Raw genomic sequence first — 19768 nt, 5'->3', positions numbered from 1 at the left:
GAAGATGCAGAGCACGGCCATCGGCACAGCACCGCATCGCCTGCGCCGCCCGGCCCGGGCCCGGATGGGGAGCCCCGGCTGATCCCGCCTCGGGCTTTACGAGAGCACGTGGAAGCTCTCGCTTTAAGGCTACTACTTACCCATGTATTCATTCACGCTTAAGGCTACGCTTCTCGCTGAATCAAGGCTCTGGCAGCGGGGCCTGCGCTTTCACGTTTATCCTCTTTAAAGCGGGCAGAGCTGCGGTTTGTCCCGTGCTCTCCCGCCCGGCGGGGACGTCGCGGGGCCGCGGGCAGCGGGGACGACAGCCCCTCACCCAGCAGCGAGCCCGGTCCTGCCCTGCCCTGCTGTGAAATGCCTCTCCGGGCCAAAGCGCGTGCTGTTGGTTGGCTTTTCCAGGGCATTTTCGGAGAGCGGCGGGGCCGGAGGAGCGGGGGCAGCGGGCACCGCTGAGAGCTGCCGCGGGGCCCGCCGTGGGGGACACGCGGCGTGGGGGCTTCGGGGGACCCTGGGAGGGACCGGACAGCTCAGGAGAGCCGGGTAGGCTCAGCGCAGGTGGCCCCCGCCTCTCCGGGATGCTCCAGCGAGGGGCAGGTGCTGCCGACGAGCACCGTGAGCGGAGGCAGCTGGGCCCCCCCAGCCGGGCCCTGACGAGGCGGCTGGAGCCCCGTCAGCCGCAGCTGGGCAGAGCCTATGTAAGAGCGCAGCTCCCAGCACACCGCTCCTCGGGGCAGCGGCAGCCCTGGCCGGTCCTGGGCGCTGGGGGAGGATGGCTGGGACCCTGCCCAGGAGCTGGACGGTGGCCACTGCTGGCAGCTCGGGAGGGCCGGGTAAGGACAGCCAAGGGGCTGCTAGTAACGATTCCTCGGTTAGGGTTTAGCTTCAGTGATGTGAAGTCTGTGCTGATATTGGTAACAGGGCTCAAAGCTCCTTTGTGTGGGTAAAGGGAGCGACCCCTGGGATGGATGGATGGGTGGGTGGATGGGTGGAGAAAGGAGCCGCTGCTCCGCGAGAGAGCACGGCAAGCTGCCCCCCCGCCCCGCAGCAGCGCCGGGAGCTTCCCGATGCAGGCCGGGGAAAACAGGGATTTGGACGAGGCAGTGCTCCTTCAAACTGGCTGCTGCTAGTACCCATAACTAACGCCAAGCTGTATTTTGGTATGATCCCTTTCTTACCTCCTTGATGGCAGAGCTGAACGTCCTGCTTTGCACGGAGACCCCGCAGGGAAGGTCACAACCTGCCTAGCACAGCCCGAGCCTGTAGTAATGACTGGCAGCCCCTCAGCGTGCAAATCTTAATTGTCCTGAGCTCGCCGGAGTCGATGGGCTGCCTGCGTCTGCTTCAGAGCCTGCTCTTTCCGTTTTCACTGAGTTAATGCAGGGCAGATGACTCTTTCTTAATTTGGCCAAGTGAAAGTCGGAGCGTGCATCTATTCAGAGAGCAAATTGGCTCTGCCGTTTCCATCAGACCGAGCGCGATGGGCACTACCGTTTCAGCACGTTGTGCTGTGGCTGCTCCTCCTCGGCAATTAGAGCAGCGAGCCTTCTGCAGAGAGCTCCCCCCAAAAACCAAGCACACAGAAAGGTTCAATGAGCGCATAAATAGCCCCATTAAGTCAGTGGGACTCCTCATGCACTTAAAGCTTGTACGCGGCGCTTTGCGAGCTTTTAGCCCGTTTGTTCACACTGCCAGGGCAGTAATGGAAATATCAGATGCCATAAATGGAATAGAAAAAGGAGCAAAAAATGAGGAGGAGACTAGAAACGAGCATATGGGTGCGGGAAGGTGGGAGCGGGCAGGTTTTCATGCTGCACACGCAGTCAGTGTGCCGGGGGACTGCCCGACCCGCCTGTTCGGGGAAGCTGGCAGAGCCCCGCAGGCCCACTCGCCTTCGGGGACGGGTGTAAAACTCGAGTCACAGACGGGGCAACTGAGCAAATGCCAGAGCAGCTTTCAAGTGCAAGTCTTTGGCGCTGGTCACTAGCTAGGCACCAAATGGGCGCAATTTTGCCAGTCGGAGGCACTCGTTTTCATCTCTGTGCTCAGCTCCGCTCGAGCTATTCCTTTTCTCTGAGGGCTTATTGTAGGAACCCAACTTTGCCAAGTTTGGATACAGAGGGATTTGTCCAGATGATTTAGCAATTAGCTGGGGGGAAGGAGAAGGGGGAGAAGTCCTGACTTCCACACCCATGTTATGACTTTCCCTCTAACGAAGGTTGCACGCATGCTGCCAATCACTTTGATCCAGGTCTGAGGAAAACGTAGTGCTGAAATGCTGCAACCTTTCATTGCAGATACCTGCATCGCCTGCTTCTGCCCGTGCTTTTTTTGCAATCAGAGTATGGGTGTCTCCCTCTAGTGGCTAATGCAGTATAAATAACTTCTTGCCTTTGTTTCTTGTTCCTGGCATTTGTGTGGGAAGGGAAACACACAACTGTACGCATTAGAGCAGCTCTGTTAATGACTGCTTTTCCACCGTGTATAAAAGACGTGGTTTTAAACTGAAGAAACATGTTGCTCATCATGTAGCAAAAACGTCATCATCATAATAAAAAAAAAAAAGGTTGGATTTAGATGCCTTTAGATTTCTTCAGTGATTTAGTTGCACTAAGCTGGCAATTGTTTTATGTGACATGTCCGATTTCAAAAACCATGGATGAAATTAATGCGTACGTGAACAGAGAGTGAACTTGCTTGTTGGGGGAGTCTGTGGTGTGAAGCTGAATACGGTAATTCGCAGAGATGGCCAATAGCATCTTTTTTTGTCCAGCTTAAATGCTGCCAGGAACCCTTTCCTTGGAAATAAAAGGAAAGGTAGTGTTGCAAGGCCTCCTCTAGCACTTGCATTTTATTCCTCAGGCTTTTGCTTTCTAATCATTAGTTGCCTCTGTATTTAGCTGTTTCATATTTATTTGCCATTAATAATTGACTCAGGTGACATGCACTATAAAATGAGTATATACAAGAGGAGAGTCATCTGAGCTCTCAGCAGAGGACGAGGAGGCAGAGCAGCCCTCTTCTCTAGGACTTCGACAAGAGCTCAAAATCAGACGAGAATTGCTGAAAAGGGCCCGTGCCCTCGGTGAGCCGAGGATGAATGGTAAAGTCGGCTCTAGCTTGTGACGCAGTGGTTGCTAATGCGTTTCTTTGAGTGACTCGAGGATTTAGTTGTACAATAGTGCATGATTTTGAGCATTTCTGTGTGGTATGCTACAATGCATCGTAAAACAGATTTGAAAACTCAAAGCAAAATTTGGAAGTAGGAGAAGCTGCAAACTAAGGGAGGAGACTTGCACCAATTCTTATGAGACAATCAACCCGCACAGAAACAGACTTTAATTGCTACGTTCATATGAGGCCGAGCCACAGTAATTGTAAAAGTAGAAATATTTATTCATTGTTTCTTTTTTCCATTAACACTTAAATGCTTTGATCTCTTTGCTGTTGCAGACCTGTAGGTTTTGCTTGCTGTGGAACTAGATAGAAATATTTAATTCAATCCAGGGGAAGAGACAGGCCATAATCACAGCCTATAACTATGTGATTAAAGAAAATGAGTCTGTCTCTCATGAACTGACAGCCTACCAGGGGACAGACTCAGTCATCGCTGCAGTTCTGGGCCAGCACATCAGGCCCTTCCCCACTGATAGTTTCATTAGCAAAGAGCACGGCGTTTGCAAAGCTCTGCAGCACCTTTTCCTTAGAAGCTGTGACACTGAAGTAATTATCAATGCAGAAAACATCAGGGACGTGCAGGCACAGATTGATTCAATTACTTTTGCGGTTTTCTCCATTAATAATACTCCCCCCCCCCCCCCCCCCAAAGTCTTAGCACTGGTGTCATTGATTTCTGGGATATCATAGTGGTCCCTGCTACAAACACTTACCTCCCCTATCACAGAGCTATGAAGAAGATTTGCATTGAGCTGTTAAGTATGGAAAAGTGTGTCATAATTTCTGCTGCTAAACAGTATGTTAAGAATGCTTTTGTTTTAAATCTAATATTCTGAGAAGTCTTGCTGAATAGACCTGCTTGTAAGGGAAAGCTCAGGACACTCTCCTGACACACATTCCCTTTTGTACGTTAGTTTTCCAGGCCTTGTGGTTGCACAGCTAAAAAGTGGTAATACTTTCTGCTTAAACCTGACCCAAAGGTCAGTTCAGACCATGGAAACTTCTTGCATTGCCTGGTCTCGGGAGTATGTTGTGAAAACTGGAAATGTTACAGGCTAGACATTTTCAAAGCGATTATGGAAGGCCGATCCAACTACTCTATCAGCATGTGCTGTCCTGACCCGAAGCACTTAGGTCTGTCTGTAAACTGAAATGTCATCTGCTTGATCACAAATCAGGTTTCTCATGCAGTTCCTTTGCGCACAGATGCTGCCTACGTGGTAGTTTTATAAAGCAAACTAATGCTCACCTTGGAACTAAAGACAGCTTTGTTACTGGAATTGCTGCACGCAGGCTGGAGAGAGATAAAATACGGCCGTGCCTTTGACACTCCATTGTCTCCTACTCAGTAGGCTGCACTCATTGATGTGCAACCTCAGTCCGTCTCTACATGGAGATGCTGCACAAAAAAGGACTTTCTTGCTAAATGCCCAGAAGTGTAAAACGCATACATAAGATTACTGTATAATGAAACCCACTTCCCACAGCATTTTATTTTGCAAACCTATGGGAGGCTGCTTCACCGAGCAGCGTTACATGCACAACCTTGTGGCTAACACTAAAGAAAGAACACATGAAAATACTACTTGTCAACAGAACTGGTTTTATTGTGTAGCGAAAGACTGCATCTAAAACCAGATGAAGAGGAGTATCAAACAGCAGATTTTACCTAGTACATACAAACAAAGGAGCTGCTGAGACTTAAATGGGCAGATTCCTTGCTCAAACAGAAAAGCAGCAGTAACTCAGATTTCCATCTGCATTTTAACAACTGTTAAGAAACAAGGTAACTGAAGGGTGCAGCTTCCCAAAAGAACAGCAAACAAAAAAGAACCAGGAGATACATCTAGTATATGCTATTGGATGGCACTGGAAGAAGAGAAGTCAGCTGGCAGTTTTATCACTTTCTCCGTTCTCTATTAGTTTTCTTTTCTTTTCATCCGTTTTCCTCTTGAAGATGCTGTCTCTGTAGAACTGAAGTTCTTTGATGCTTTCCCTGATGTCATCAAGTGCTCTGAAAGAGAATTAAGGAGGGTTTCAAAATGCACGCACACACCTTCAGCTACATCTGGACAGTAATGCTTCTGAAAAAAAAAATCCAGGCTATAAGAAATAACTCCGATATGCATGGATCACAAATCCGTCAGGGGGGAGAAAACAAAACACCTTCACTAGTCTTGGGTATGTGGAAAGCAGTGAAAGTCCTCTAGTGCTGACAGGCCAGGGAGTAACATACAGCTTATTAGTTTGTGTCACTGTGTGATGCGTAAATTCTGGAAAGCCAGCAGGTTCCACAGCTTCAACGATTAAAAGCAATTCACTGTCAAACTGAGAAAGCAAACAAGAGACAAGGACTCGGGAGACCTGGCTTTAGTTCCTGCTCTGGCCAGTCACCTGGTTTCTGTGCAGCCACAGGTGACGGACTCACTTTGTCCCTGTGCCTCTCCTTCTGTACTTTGCCTGTTGAGAGTCTAAGGCCCACAGAGAAGCTGTATTTCTGCTGCGTATTTTTACTGTGCAGCACAACGATCCCTGCTTTCAATCAAGACCTCTGCAACAGTCATTCCTTCTCTTTTTGTACCTGTCTAGCAAGGCTGTCGTCAGGGCAAGGAGAAAAGATGAAGAAGCAGTTCCTCCTTTTCACTGTCATTTAGGAGGGTCATAACAATGCATGGTTTCTGTATGGCAAGCCCTATCCTACAGGCAAAAGCAGAAGCCTCACCTGTGAGAGGCTGCCTTCTTTGGTGCGAATTCGTATTCTTCTGGATACCAGCGTCTGTAAGTGGAAGAAAATGCCATTGTTGAAACAGTAAATCAAGATTCAAAAACACGTCCACGTTGGTTTGTTACAGCTGGTGAAAGAATTTCAGTGTCAGTGACATACAGAGAAGCCGCAACCCTGAGAACTGAAGTGTTGCAAATGCCAGTGCGTGCAACTCGCCGAGTACTTCGTGGCTTACTCCACGCTTCACCCTGCACAGAACAGATGAAAGAGCGCGAGGGCTGTACGCAGCAGTCTCCCAGCAGCCTTTACCCTTGTTCTGGAAGAGGATGTGTTAGTGGCACTTAACAGGCTTGCTAGATTATCTTTTATGTAACTATTTAATTTGAGGAATATTTACCTGCAAAGTTCTTTGACAGTGCTCACATCAATGATCCGGTAATGAAGGTGCCTCATGAACTGAGGCATGTATTTGTCAAGAAATTTCTTATCTGCGTGAACAGAGTTACCTGCAAAGACACCAAACAAGACATTTCTTCAAAGACGGTACAAAGCTACTGTGAATGACATCTGAACTAGAAACAGGCTAAGCAAGCTGAGGAAAGATCATAGGGCATAAAAAGCTATTTGCAAGCAGCTCATGTATCTTGTTTTCTAGTAAATGTGATCATGAAGGTTTGTCAAATTTTCATTTTAGGATCACACATGCTTTAAATACCTAATCCCTATATACCGGTTCTTCAGTTACTACTCTTAAAATTTCTGTCAAACAGATAGTTAATTATCAAAGTATTACACAAACATCTGGTTTTCCACCAAGTGAAAATAAGCATCAGTATTAATTTCACTTGGCAATACTCCTAAGACCGTATGTGAGTGGCCTGCATTTAGTTCCAAGTAACAGGACATTTGGAAGACTCGTACTTGGTGTTTCATTTGATACACAGTCATTGAGGAAAAGACACTGTTCAATTTACAGTCGCAGGTTGCTGTCAGCAGTTAACTCGCCCATCCTGCTTATAACTGTACAATGAAACATTAATACTAAAAAGAATTTAGGTTTCCTGCACAAATGATGTGCAGGATTTGCAGAATGAGTGATAGCATTACCGAACCTTTTTTTTCGTAAACTGATTTGGAGCTGCATGCTAGATCTCTGTGCAGAAAACTAAAGCATCCCTGCCATGTGTATCAACAGGCCTTTCGGCATCCAACTGGGAACTGCAGGAGGGATGATCTTATTAGTATTAAGAAAGTACATATTTTACCTGCAAGAGGACAGAGACCAGGGGGTGTTTGTTGTCGTACAAAGGACAGAAATTCATACTCTGCCTGCTGCAATGAAATTTTACTCTCCTTCACGGCCTTAGTAAGGCCAGACTGCAAGAAAGAGCCATCCATCATAAATCAAATATATACTACCATAAAAGATATTTCCAGAAATGCTCAACAGCAAAAGATCAACCATTGAAATGTTGTTTGATTTCCCCAACATGACCAGAAGCATTAAGAGGACAATGTAACTCTGTTTTAGTACTCTGGGAAACCTCCTTCCCTTTATTCACTCTCTGGATAACTTCACAAGCTGACCTCACTGACTTCAAGGGTCCCGCTCATGAAGTAAAAATCTACACGAGTAAAGGTGACAACACAACACTCCTGACAATTGCTGTGATTTTTTTTCCCACTTGCTATACTTCCTAGGGTGTTAGTCTCAATTACTGAGACTTTATGCAAGCCTTCATTTATATGCCTGTATGTACAAATCCAGGTGAGTATTACACTACTTCTGTCTGTTTAACAAGAAGCATTCAACTCCCCCAACGCTCAGAGTAGTCTGTATAAAGATTCAGAAGTGCAAGTTACAGAAATTCCTGGTTTAAGCATTTATCAGGATTCCTATGAATCAGAAAAGTTCCTTCCTTCCTTCCTTTTTTAAATAGTTAAATGTCATCTTATCAAATCTGCTTTAAGTGTTCTCAATGATTTATTTCCATCTGGCTGTACTACACATTTCCATGACTGTGCTGCAAAAATCTACTTGACAGATCCAAGTGGTGGTTAAAAAATTCATTACATGGCTGCATTTTCATCTATATCTTAATTCCTGCTCTTTTCTTAGTCAATTAAAAATAAGCAGCTCCTCAGGAGCAGTGATAACTTATGCTACTATTTTCAATTCACTTGTGAACTAGTCGAGTTTGAGTCCTCAACTGGAGGAAGAGCAAAAGCACCCGTCATGGTAATTTAACTTTTGTTTTCCAAACTCCGGCTAATCTTTCCCAGGGAGAATAAGATGCCCAAGGGAGTGGGGGGTGCTTATAGATGTCTTAAAACTTCAGCACTTAATTGAAAACTACCTTGAATTTCAATTCACAATCAGGGACTGGAAAATCCGTTCACTTTTTTGCTACCGGCAAGGAGGAAGCTTTCTTTGGTGACTAAAGAGGGTAAAAAAAATCTGTATCTGCAAAATTTAAGCTTTTGGTGGAAAAAATAAACCAAGTTTACAGTGCTAAGGGGGACTGGAAAAAAAAATCCAGTATGTTTGCAGTAAATTGGTCTGTTTAATCCTACACACTGCCTAAATTGTTGCTGATAAAATTCCATTTTGTCAGCTCTGGACTATTCAAAACCAATCTTGTAACTATGCTTACTTTGGATTTCAAACCCAGTCTTCCCCTTCTCTGCAAAAATTAATCTTTGAATTATTTTATGCAGTACAGAAGAGGCTTCAACAAGAGGAGCTGTCAGAGAAGTCCATCCAGCCCGGCCTACAAGCTGGGCTCCCGCAGGAGGCAGGCCGTGGCAGAGCTCAGCAAGCAGACCAGAGAACTGAACCCAACTTCCTACTATCCCATGACTGCTCTACCCACGAGGATACAGTGTGTGACTGGGAGAAACGTTTTGTCCTACGAGGAAGGAGTGAGCTCCACCCTTTTAAAAACACCAAGAATGGCAACAGCATCTGGGTAGTGGAGCTGTGACTCACGAGTGGGTGACTGTACTCCCCACAGCTCTGGAGTTTGGCATCTAAATCCCTGAGGATGACACAGTGTAAAATTTGCTTTCTTGTGAGCATTTCAAACTGGATCCTTCAGCTAACTCTGGACTGGTGAACCTCACGCCGACGGACATAATGCTCAGCATGCATTTTTCGCTGTGGGAATTAGCTGCGTGTATCAGAGCAGTGGATCCTATTCTGAGGCCCGCTCACCTACAAGTCTGACACAGCAAGAGGTGATGCTGAGAGCCAGCACAGACTCTGGCCTGGTTTTTCAGACTCCTCTCCAGAGCCCTGCAAGCACCCGCAGAATAAGGAGAGGACACTTGTCTCGCTCCTGCCTGCAGCTTTCCCACAAGCTGTTGATCTGGACGTCTCTTGGGTCTGTTCCCTGACCGCTGGCCTTTGCTGATGCTTTCGGCTCTCAAGTTAGAAAGTAGCTTCAGGCACTGTTCAGGCTTCTTAAAAGCCAAGCTAGCTAAGGCTAGGCCGCTTCAGGACAATCCTGCAGTTCAGATACAGGATTAAGATTAAGGATACGTGAGACCAATTTCCAGGTAAGCCATGGACAACTAGCGAGACCTTGGGTAAAACGTTATACATCAGCTCCTTGGCTACAAAATAAGGATGGTACTTACTTTCTCCCATTCTTTATCTCCTCTGTTTCATTGCAAACTGTTCAGCACAGGAGTTGTCCCTTTTTAGGTGACTGTACTGCAACTAATAATTCTGAATTATAGGTCGTTCTTAGCGTTACAAAGAAACAGTAATTGCAGCGTGGCCGCTGGAGGATGGTTACCTTCCCATGATGCTCTTTGCACCACTCCGACATGCCGTCCAGGAGCTCGTCCGGCTGGTTAATGATCAGGTTCGGGCCCTGCCGGGGAGAAAGCAGCACAGAGGTAAGCAGAGTGGGCTGGGCCAAGAGTTTTGATACCTAACAGTGAGCTGGAGAGTTTCAGCTTTAGAGGGAAAAGCTGCTGTGTGCAGCAATCGGAGCTTGTGGGAGATGTTTGTTAGCGATGCCAGCAGACGTGACGGTGTGAGCGGGGTTCCTACAGGCGTTTATCGCTCCTCGGTGACGTCTCGTGCCGGTGTTCATCACGGCGATGAGCCCCCGCATGCGCAGCCGGGAAGGGGTGGTGGTGTTTGGGGAGCGGGGAGCTGCGTGTGGGGATACGGGTGGGTTAGGCGGGAGGCCGCGCGTGCGAGCAGGGCCAGGCGGCGAGGCGCGACGCGACGCGACATGACGCCGCTGGTGGCCACGGGCCTGGGGACGACCACCGGCCTGGGGACGACCACGGGCCTGGGGACAACCACCGACAACCACCGGCCTGGCGGGGCCCCGGCGGAGGCGGCTCGTCGCGGCGGCGGCTCGGGCTCACCTCGGCCAGGACGTTGAGGTCGCAGTCGGTGATGAGGCACGCCATCTCCAGGATCTGGTCCTTCTCCACGTCCAGGCCCGTCATCTGCCGCACACAGACCCGGCCGCCATGAGCGCCGCCGCGCCGCCGCCGCCCGCGCCCGCCGCCCCGCGCCCGCCCGCCGCCGCACCTCCAGGTCCACCCAGACCATGCGCTGGCCCATGCCGCCGCCGCCGCCGCCGCCGCCGGCCATGGCCGCCCGCCGCCAGCCCCCCCGCAGCCGCCCGCCGCAGCCCCGCAGGCGACCCAGCCCGCCGCCGCCGCCGCCCAGCATCGCCGCCGGGCCGCGAGGGGTCGCCGCCGCACTACACCTCCCGGCAGCCCCCGCGGCGGCGCCGGCGCAAGGCGGACGCGGCGCGGCGGCCCCGGGGGCTGCCGGGAGCTGTAGTCCGCGGCCGCCGCGGCCTGGTCGGGGGCCCCCCCCCCCCCCCAACTCAGAAACTGCCTCCTCCGAGGGGATTTCTGCCAAATTAAAGCCCCTTCTGGTTCCGCGCCGAGGAAACCTGCTTGATCTGAATTCCTGGCGTGGCCCCCCCGTTATTTAGCAATTCCAGTACCTAAAGTTGTGTGCCCCTCCCGCCCCCGTTATTTCATACCCGGCAGAAATAATAACTGGCTTAAACATCTCGTGGGGAAGTTGGGAGGCTTCATCTCTACAGGGTCACCCTTCCTGCCTTTTAACATTTTTTAAAATTCTTGCTCTTTTCTAACCCTAGAAAAATGGAAGTGTTCAAGAGGCGCCTGTTTCCCGAGCGGCTTTCGTTAAACAAAACCAATGTTACTTTCACATTTCCAACCACTATAGGAACTTTAAAAAGAAAAAAAAAAAAGAAAGAAAAAATATCAGAAGCTATAAGGTAAGAACAAACACACAGGCAAGTCGAATCAATCGAGACATGTTATCAAAACATTGAAACGAGTATGGGTTATCCACAGGTTTTTACAGGGAAGCTTTTAATACTTTTCTCCAAGATGTATTTCAAAGTTAATGATTCTGTATCAAAACACTGTTTGCAATATACCAGATGCCACAAAGCATCATACCACTTCAGATCTGTTTAAAGGATGTATGCCCGTATCTGATACAGAGACTACCTCTTTCAACTGCACTACAAAAATACAAACAGATTTTTCTGTATAATACAAGCTAACAGCAATGATTTCTCTTAAATTGTGGCACATTTTTTTTCCTGCATAAAACCCTGAGGTGAAGAGTTAACACATTAAAAATTAAGATGCTAGTTTTGCAGGATTGCATTGCTAATAGTTTTACAAACATTAAAAGGTAACTTTGAGGGAGTTTTTATACACATATACAATTAGGAACAGATCCAACGTTCAACTTCCTGTTCCCAGCAAGTTCTTTAAAGCGTACTGAATACTCGTTAATGCCGTGAAGGGCACCATTTGCCCTCTCTGTAGCTCTCTCTTCTGTTATCGTAGTCGTGGCTCCAGCCATCGCGGTTCCTGTCGTCGTAGCCGGATTCATCCCTGCTCCCCCTGTAATGATGATCAAGGTCACGACTTCTGTCTTCGTAGCTTTTGCTCCTGCAGTAGTCGGGCCCACGGTCCCCAAAACGCTGCTCGCGGCCGAAATGCCGCCCTTCTGGGTAATAGGGGTGGGAACTCATCCTGGTCTTGCGCAGTGCCGAAGGTAAGTCTGGCCGCCACTGCATTTGAGGGGCTGGAGAGTGATTAAACGAGTGACCGTGCTGGTACCCTGAGACAGGAAAGCCAGGCTGATCGTACTTCCCGCTGTACTGAGACTGCTGCCACATAGCGCTATTCATCTGCAAAAGAAAGAAAAAGGCAGAGTGGAATCGATGCACTGTCTTCCTGGCAGGTGACTGACAGACTGCGTAAACGGTTCAATGGTGCAAGGTCTCGATAAATTTTAACCTCCTGTGCTGGCCTTGATGTTCTACATTAATCACATTGTACATAAAGGGAAAATGCTATGTGCCAAGAACACCACCACTCCTGATGCCATGCCTAACTGAAAACTGTAATGCTATTTATTCCTTATTTTCAGTTATTGTTCAATTAAGTTATGCATAATCAAACAAAGCTTGCAGTTAGTTGCTTTCCAAGATATATGTTAGACTGAAGTGATCCATCTTAAGCAAGATACAGGCTGTTCCTTTTAACTTTTCTAGGTCATCTATGTATTATATTGACTTACTATTAATCATGGTGATTTTTCAGGCGTTAATATTCAAGTAACAACAAGAAAAAAGAAAAAAAAAGAATCAGAGCTTTTTTTTTTTTCCAAACAGTTAACACCATCGTTTACAGAGCCTTGCTTGCGCCTCAGCTGAACAAAGCTTTGATTTGAAAACTTGCTGACAATACGAGACTAGTTGCAAACTTTCAGAACGGCTAGTACTGATTGACCTTTAGGTGTTCAGCTATAGATAAAGCAAAGAGCTTCTAGCCATTAAACACTTGGAGCAGCAGGAACTGTAAATCTTTTGGAATTGTCATTTCAATAATCAATAAACACATTCCTGTGATGTAATACAATCATGAAGAGAAACATCTAAGTACTCAAAATTAGAGACAGGTCTCTCACAAGTTATCTGTCAGCTGTGGGTGACCTGAGATTTAGACACTTTTAATGCAAAAGAACAGCATACCATGGCTTGTCTCTGAAGGTTGTCAGGAGACCTCTGCACAGATGTGAATCCTGCCGCTACCATATGATCAGGACTCCTATCATATCTGCAGAAAAAAAAATTAGGAATTTTAGGACAAGACCATTACAGTCTGAAGGAGCATGTGCAGCCTAGTCATGTTACTCTGTCTAGGAAACAATAACCCTACAAGCACTAACTGGAACTTACTACTGCTGTGAGAAAATAGTGCAGACCTGCTTGTGTGATGTATTTGACAGCACTCTCCCCACTTTGCGTCACTGGATCTCTTCTGTTCCCATATGAAAACACTTTTTAAACATGAATGGGACCTGGACCAGGAGAACTGGCAGACGGATCTTTCTGAGAACAACCACTTTCAAGGTGACGCTGTTCCTTTTCCATTAGGCTTTCAAGTACCGGGAATGCCAGGTTGCAGGGGTACTAAGAATGCAAGTACTTACTCCACAGGGGAGAAAGATTACATTGTGTTTGCAATGAGAATCAGGAAAGCTAGCTGCACAAATACTGTTTTCTAATTCAAACTATGCTCCTGTGCCTACAAGGCACGGATACAGCCCTTGCTTACCGGATTAGGTCTTACCTGCTAGGGTTTGATGCTGAATGTGGTGTGCCGGATGGGCTCGTATTGGCAGCTCCATGCGGTGAACAAGATGAATTACCGTCGTGAGAAGCATGACTGCTCCCTGAGGAGAAACAAACATTTCATAAGATCGACAAACATGAGCTAGCCTTACTTGGATATGAAGTGAACTTGTCAGATGCTAACGGTTTCCAAATGCTTAATTAGCTTTTGAGTTTCATCAGTCATCTGCAAAAACATACAATCAAGTTTCCAAAACATGACACTGCAACTGTTTCAATACCCAATGGTAAAGATGCAACTGCTTGCAATATTCTGGCCAACATGCCTCACTTAGCTGAACTCAAATGCAACTTTTACTGCTAATGTGACAGTTTGGAACAGCTTTCAAGGGTCCTTAGAGGATAATCAAACAAAAAAACAAACAAAAGACTCAGCTCAGGGGTTATACCTGGCCACAACTGGCAGAAAGGTCCCTTGCTGAAGTAAGGGGACAAAACAAAACAGCTAGTGCAGAAACCTGTTCTGACACCATTGTCCCACAAAACTGTCAGCAATTAGGTAGGGGAGCGACAATGTGATGAGAAGCACATGCAATGAACGGTATTAATGGATTAAATACAAATCGGGCAGACTTTGACTGGGAGGGGGAAGAAAGCAGCAGCTTTGCACTCTCTCCAGTAACCAGGTTATTTAATGGGGTTTTTCTGTGGGTACCTGATCGGAACTGAATTTTGATAGGCCTTCCAAAAAGTTTGATCCCATTAAGCAGACTCATTCCATAAGGGACAGATTCTTCGTGTTTGAAATTCACAAATGCAAATTGCTTTGGTTTACCATCTCTATCCTTAGGGATTTTAACTTTAATTACTGGACCTGCCTGCAAATCAAGAAACAAAAGACATTAAATAAAAATGAAGCAGCTCTCAAAAAAAGTTTTAAATCTGAGAATAAAAATTAAAAAAAAAAAGGAGGGGGAAGCCTGAGCCAAGCAACTCATAAGGAAGCAGAGCAGCGGGATGCCTCACGTGCGTAGTGCTGGACATCCCAAGGTCCAGGCGAAGTCCTGGGGTAGCCAGCACAAGCGTGAGTGCCTGTGCGCTGGGGAGCGGTGTGCGGGGGGGGTTGGGGAGCGTACATATGGGGAGGTGTATGGGGCACGTATGGGCGGTGCATTTGGGGCAGGTATAGCTCGTGCATCCAGGGCCATGTAGGTGATGTGCTGAGGGCTAACAGAGGTGGTGGATTTGGGGCAAATATAGGTGGTGTTTGGGACACACACGGGGCCGCGTTGGGCGCGGGAGGGGGCGTGTGTGGGGCGCGCAGTGGGGCCCGGCGCCCGTGACAGCCATTACCGGGCGCGGCGCGGAGGTTTGTCTCTCCGCGGCCGCCGTAGGCCGCGGCCGGGCCCGCCCCGCCATGGCGGCAGCGGGAGCCCCCCCCCCACCCCGTCCCCTGCTGCCGGACTATAAGTGCGGGCGCGGCGGGCGGGCGCCGCCGGTACCTGGTGGAAGAGCTCGAAGATCAGCTCCTCGGTGACTTTGGGGTCCAGGTTGCCCACGAAGAGGGTCCGGTCCGCCTCGGCCGCCGCCGCGCCCATCGCCGCGCCGGCCAGCTGCCGCCGCGCCCGCCGCCGCCCTCCTGCGCAGGCGCCGCCGCGGGGCGGGCGCGCGCATGCGCGGTGCTGCGGCCGGTCGGGGCCGGGCCGGGCCGGTCTGGGCCGCGCTGGGCCGGGCTGGTCGCCGCAGCGGGGCTCGGAGCGCGGCGCGGGGGCAGCGCCTGGGCGGGCGGCGGCACCAGGGAGCGGGAAAGCGGCCAAAACGCCGGCAGCAACGCGTCACCGCTGACGTCAGCGGCGTGGAGCGGCCGGCGGGCCGTGACGCTGCGCTGAAGCTGGGAAACTGCCCCGTTTCCCCCCAAGACGGGCTGGGAGTGGAGAGGCGGCCACTGCAGCAGGCCGAGCGCCGTTCGTGCCTCTTCACCATCGCTTCCTCGGCGCAGATGTGCCAGAGCGGGGCCCCGATGTGGTCTCGCGTCGTAACAATAAAAGATAAACAGAAACATACGTGCAGTTGGCTGCAGGGTGGTGTGTTTTGCTCCTTCGTCCTGTTTCCTTGCAGCAATGTTCCACTGGATGGTCTCCACCCTCCAGCGTGCTGCCCCTGCAAGGGCACTAACGAGGGAGTGCTCCCCGGTACTCCCGCTTTAAACAGCTGCATGGCACTTCGTGTGAACATGGCATTTCTGCCACATTCGGGCAGAGTTCTGAATCTATCAACTAACTCGCCTCGCTTTTCCCAGAAATACCCCCCTTCCACATGTTCTTTGATTTTAAATGGTAAGTACAGTTCTTAAACTAACTCTGGGTATTTCGGAACACGCGAGATGTAAAACGTGGATATTTTCCATCTGGAAAAACGTTGAGAGGGGAAGTTCAGCCTTCATTTTTCATTAGATTTCAATGTGTTATGGCATATCCTATTTTCTTGTTAATTAGACCCTGTTCATTTTCTTCAGTTCATTACTTGTTACCGCACCTAGAATTTATATTCATTTGGTTTAATCATGTTCGCCTGGTTAAATTCTAAACAGTTACTCATTCAGAAAGGAAATTATTACCCCGCTCTGCCAGGACTTCCACTTTGCCTTAATTTCCCTGGAGCCTCATTTACTTTCTTCTGCATTTCTCCGCACTGGGTCCCCTTGGGTTTAGCTGGGAGCGCGTGCAACATTTTTACCGTCATTGACTTTCTTCACGTACACTGGCCATCTGCAAATGAATGCCGTGGTCTTGCCTGGTACGCCGTCCGCGGGCTGCTGAACTCATACGGCAGCTCACAGAGCGTGGCGAAGTGCTCGGGCTCTGCTGATGGCCGTCTCCTTGCACAGGTGAGACCTTAACTGAGCAACAAAAGAGTGGGGAAATATTTTAAATTCTCCACAGACGTGTTTTTAAAATGCCGATGTGGTTTCTCCCGTTGTTATCTTATTTCCCTTTTTCCTCTTGAAAGAAGGAACGTGGAAAACCACCAAGCTGTTTGTTTTCCGGGGCAAAATGTGTTGATAAGCTAGTTATTTTCACTTGTAAAATACAGGCATTCATATTTTAAAATATGATCTTAATCCAATTATGCTCAGTAGCTTCGTTCTTTAGATTAGGCTGTTAGTGTTTTGCTTTTCCCAGTCTGACCAATAACCATTTTTAACAATTATCTTATACTGCAAAGAGAAGAGCCCAAGAAATCAGCAGCAGTCTCCCAGATGACCTGTGCTCACCAGATTCGGGGACTTCACAAATACCAGTTGTGATGTTTGTGCTAAACTGTTGGAGACAGCATGAGCAGACAGTTCTCCTCAGTTCACTGCTCTTCTAGGAAGCCGAGAGCGAAGGCGCTGCTTTTAAGAACAGCCATAAGTTTTTTGTCTTAAATGACAGCGTTGTGGCAGGAATGGAGCTTGGTGTGAGCAAAGGCGGGGAGGATGGAGGAGTTGCAGGCACCCTCGTTCTCTGCATTTTCAGTCTATTGCACACTTCTTCCCTCTAAAACTCCGGCCCTCCCTTGGATCTGAGGCCTCCCCTCTTCTCCCCACTGAACAGTTTCTTACTCGTTAAGTAATAACTCTGATCAACGTGGATTCTGTGCTCCAGGTCACTCCCCGACAGCAAACGCCATCCTCAGTTTCCCCCAAAATAACTCCCGAAAACGAAGGCCTGTGATAGAGTTACACCGTCAGCTGCGCACTCTGAGCCGACTGTCGGCCCGCGATCGACCACAAGAGGTTTAGACGAAAGCCCTTACTGGAGGGGTTAGCAAACACGAAATGGGAGGGCTATAGGTTGGCCAAAGGGCAGGGGAAAAGGGATATTGCAGAACAAGAGCATCTGGTAACGGAGTAGAATGAATGAATCTAATCGTATCGCTAAGGAAAACGTGAACCGGGCTAGAGCGAGCCTGCCGCAGTATCTATCGCACGGCGCGTGAGCCCCGCGGCCATTTGGGGATCTTGTACTGCTGCCACGCGGCCTCTGTCCTCGGCGCTGATTGCGGCTGTCGGCTGTGCCTCCCCCGTCGCCTGATTGCACTCCCGCTCCGCAGGTTGTTCAGATGCCGTGAGGACTTCTCGGCGCGGATGGCAGTCTCTTTCAGCGCTATGGTAATGGGGCTGCTCAGCTGAAAGCGGATGCTTGAAAATTCTCTGCACTCTTCCATCCTACCGGCAAACAGGTACCTGTAATTACCCCAAATGACAGAGTTCAGCCAGACAAAGCCACAGCAAATGACGGCTCTTTCATGGGAGAGCCGGAAGGAACGGGTCACACCGGCTAATACAGTAACAGCACACCTTAGCCCTATACGCAATTTTCATTACGGCTATTGAACATCGGTGGGTTGATTGACATCTGTACAAAGGAGGAGAGAAGCAGGCAAAAATAACAGCTACAGTTTCTACTGAATAAACTGAACTTAAATGCCTTTTTTGATTCAGTTCCTTGGCTTCTTATTCAGACTCGGAGTGAGTTGGGGGTAAGTCACCCCCTATAAATCTGGCACGGGGGGAAAGGGAAGGTTGGTGAGGACTGCGAAAGCCACGGAAGACCGAGCGAGGAGTTCCTCCCCTTAGTGCCATCTCTTCGTTAGCTTCCTATTACAGGAATAAGTTTTGCAAGTCAAAATCGCTTTGTGCTCAGTGATTTGGTGCTCTTGACAGTCTTCTAGGAAATACATTAACAAATAATTTGGTCCTTTTGTTATTCCAAGATGGAATCACCCGGGCTCCTTCACCCTGCTCCTCCTGCCTGCTGTAAATATAGCGAGCTCATTAACTTCCCCTGACCGTGATGTCCCGCGTAGCTGCAGGCCCGGGAAACGGCAGCGTCCTTTGCCCGCCGCGGTGGCTCGGGGTGGCGGAGCAGGTCCCAGAGCCCCTGGTCCTCGCGAGAAGCCGCGCTGCTCTCTGCCCGCTTCCAGCAGCTGGGATGGAAGGGGCCGTTCGTCCGTCTGGCCAACACACCAGTCTGCCCCTCGGTCCTGCGGTGTCTGAGGTCTCACGTTTTAGCGCATTTGTCCTCAGAGCAGCACGGCGAAGGCTGCACGGGCAAAAGCTGAACTGGCAGTCGTGTGAGCCATACCCCTCCGTGCACGATCCCCGGCTTGTGTCCTGCCCTACCGCTGCCCGCTGGTGCCACCGCGATTTTCGTCGGCGCGTGCGCGAGGCAGGCAGAATACCTCCCGGCCCCGTAGCGGGCAGAGACGTTCGATTACTCCTGGCGGGATGCAACAGAAGGGTGGCTGTAGCTACAAACATCGCCATGAAGGGAATCATTGTGCTTTTTAAACAGACCATAAAAATCTCCAGCAATTCTGATGTGCGAACAGTTAAGCAGCGATCAAAGACGCCAGCGATACAAGACCTGGGCATGTTATTTGCGAAGAACATGTCAGCAGCTGCTGAATTCCTGCGCTTACTTGGCTTCTGTGACACCTGCCAAGGTCTGTATGGAAACATCTATCTGGTGTTAACCAGCGAGTGTCCGAGGCTCCGGGTCCGAGGGACTTTTCGGTGACCTTTTTGTATGGACACACTCTGTCATTCCTCCCTCAGATAAATTCGGTGGGTTTTTCCCTAGATTCATTCCAAGAAAGTGCAAGCAGAATCCCCGGAGAGGTCGGTAAAAGCCCTCCGTTTCTTACCCGAGCTTGTTGTGCGCTGTGGAGCTTCCGTGGTGTTTGGTTGCCATCACTCATTTCAGCCTTTCGGCTGCTTCATGGGCTCTAACTCTTTTACTTTATGTCAGTTCTGTCAGGAATAAAAATTCCCGGGAAGGGACTCTATTTGTGCAGATCTAGTGTGAAAACTTTCTATTTCCATACTTCTTTTTACTCTTAAGCCAAAAACGCCCCCCAAAAAAATGAGTATTGGAGATGGGAGCAGGCGCTCTCAACATTTTCTCCAAAAAAGCTGCTGACGACTGGAGATGGCTAGGTGTTTCAGTATGTTCCACCTTTTCCACTTCTGCCGTGAGAACGGCTTTTCCAGCCCCGGGCCCCGCTTCCCCGGCCAGCTGTGGCTTCCATCCCCGGCGAGGCGGCAGCGAGCGCCTGCGAGAGCCCGCTGCCGGCACGTGGTCGAATTCACGCAGAAGGCGCTGGGTGCAGAAATATCTATGTGCATGCACACGTATGCATAAAGCTCCCGCCGTGTCCT

General features: G+C 49.2%; 2 protein-coding genes and 2 long non-coding RNA genes across 6 annotated transcripts; 2 read left to right on the top strand and 2 right to left on the bottom strand.

Moving 5' to 3' along the window:
• Positions 1-4760: 4760 nt before the first annotated feature.
• On the bottom strand, positions 4761-10653 carry REXO2 (RNA exonuclease 2). The gene is made up of 7 exons (XM_064524166.1): positions 10455-10653; positions 10286-10369; positions 9700-9777; positions 7165-7276; positions 6297-6405; positions 5897-5950; positions 4761-5188 (listed from the first exon to the last, which is right to left on the bottom strand). Exons 1-7 carry the CDS (start codon positions 10596-10598, stop codon positions 5059-5061), a joined length of 711 nt encoding a protein of 236 aa, XP_064380236.1. The 5' UTR covers positions 10599-10653; the 3' UTR covers positions 4761-5058.
• Positions 9735-11707, top strand: LOC135330473 (uncharacterized). Its single transcript, XR_010392468.1, has 2 exons — positions 9735-9802; positions 11041-11707. It is a non-coding gene; the product is annotated as an uncharacterized LOC135330473 (long non-coding RNA).
• On the bottom strand, positions 11247-15252 carry RBM7 (RNA binding motif protein 7). 2 transcript variants are annotated; one of them, XM_026107467.2, is made up of 5 exons: positions 15066-15246; positions 14279-14441; positions 13562-13664; positions 12961-13045; positions 11247-12114 (listed from the first exon to the last, which is right to left on the bottom strand). In XM_026107467.2, exons 1-5 carry the CDS (start codon positions 15159-15161, stop codon positions 11710-11712), a joined length of 852 nt encoding a protein of 283 aa, XP_025963252.2. In that variant the 5' UTR covers positions 15162-15246; the 3' UTR covers positions 11247-11709. The 2 variants fall into 2 exon arrangements, with proteins under 2 accessions (XP_025963252.2, XP_064380235.1); XM_064524165.1 differs by lacking the exon at positions 14279-14441 and having other exon boundaries at positions 15066-15252.
• On the top strand, positions 15160-19403 carry LOC135330472 (uncharacterized). 2 transcript variants are annotated; one of them, XR_010392467.1, is made up of 2 exons: positions 15160-15899; positions 16789-19403. It is a non-coding gene; the product is annotated as an uncharacterized LOC135330472 (long non-coding RNA). The 2 variants fall into 2 exon arrangements; XR_010392466.1 differs by having other exon boundaries at positions 15160-16450.
• The last annotated feature ends 365 nt before the right edge of the window (positions 19404-19768 follow it).

This window comes from Dromaius novaehollandiae, chromosome 21, assembly GCF_036370855.1.
Source record: "Dromaius novaehollandiae isolate bDroNov1 chromosome 21, bDroNov1.hap1, whole genome shotgun sequence".
NCBI lineage: Eukaryota > Metazoa > Chordata > Aves > Casuariiformes > Dromaiidae > Dromaius > Dromaius novaehollandiae.
Note: the sequence above shows the minus strand (reverse complement) of the source record. Positions and strands in the feature narration are given on the sequence as shown.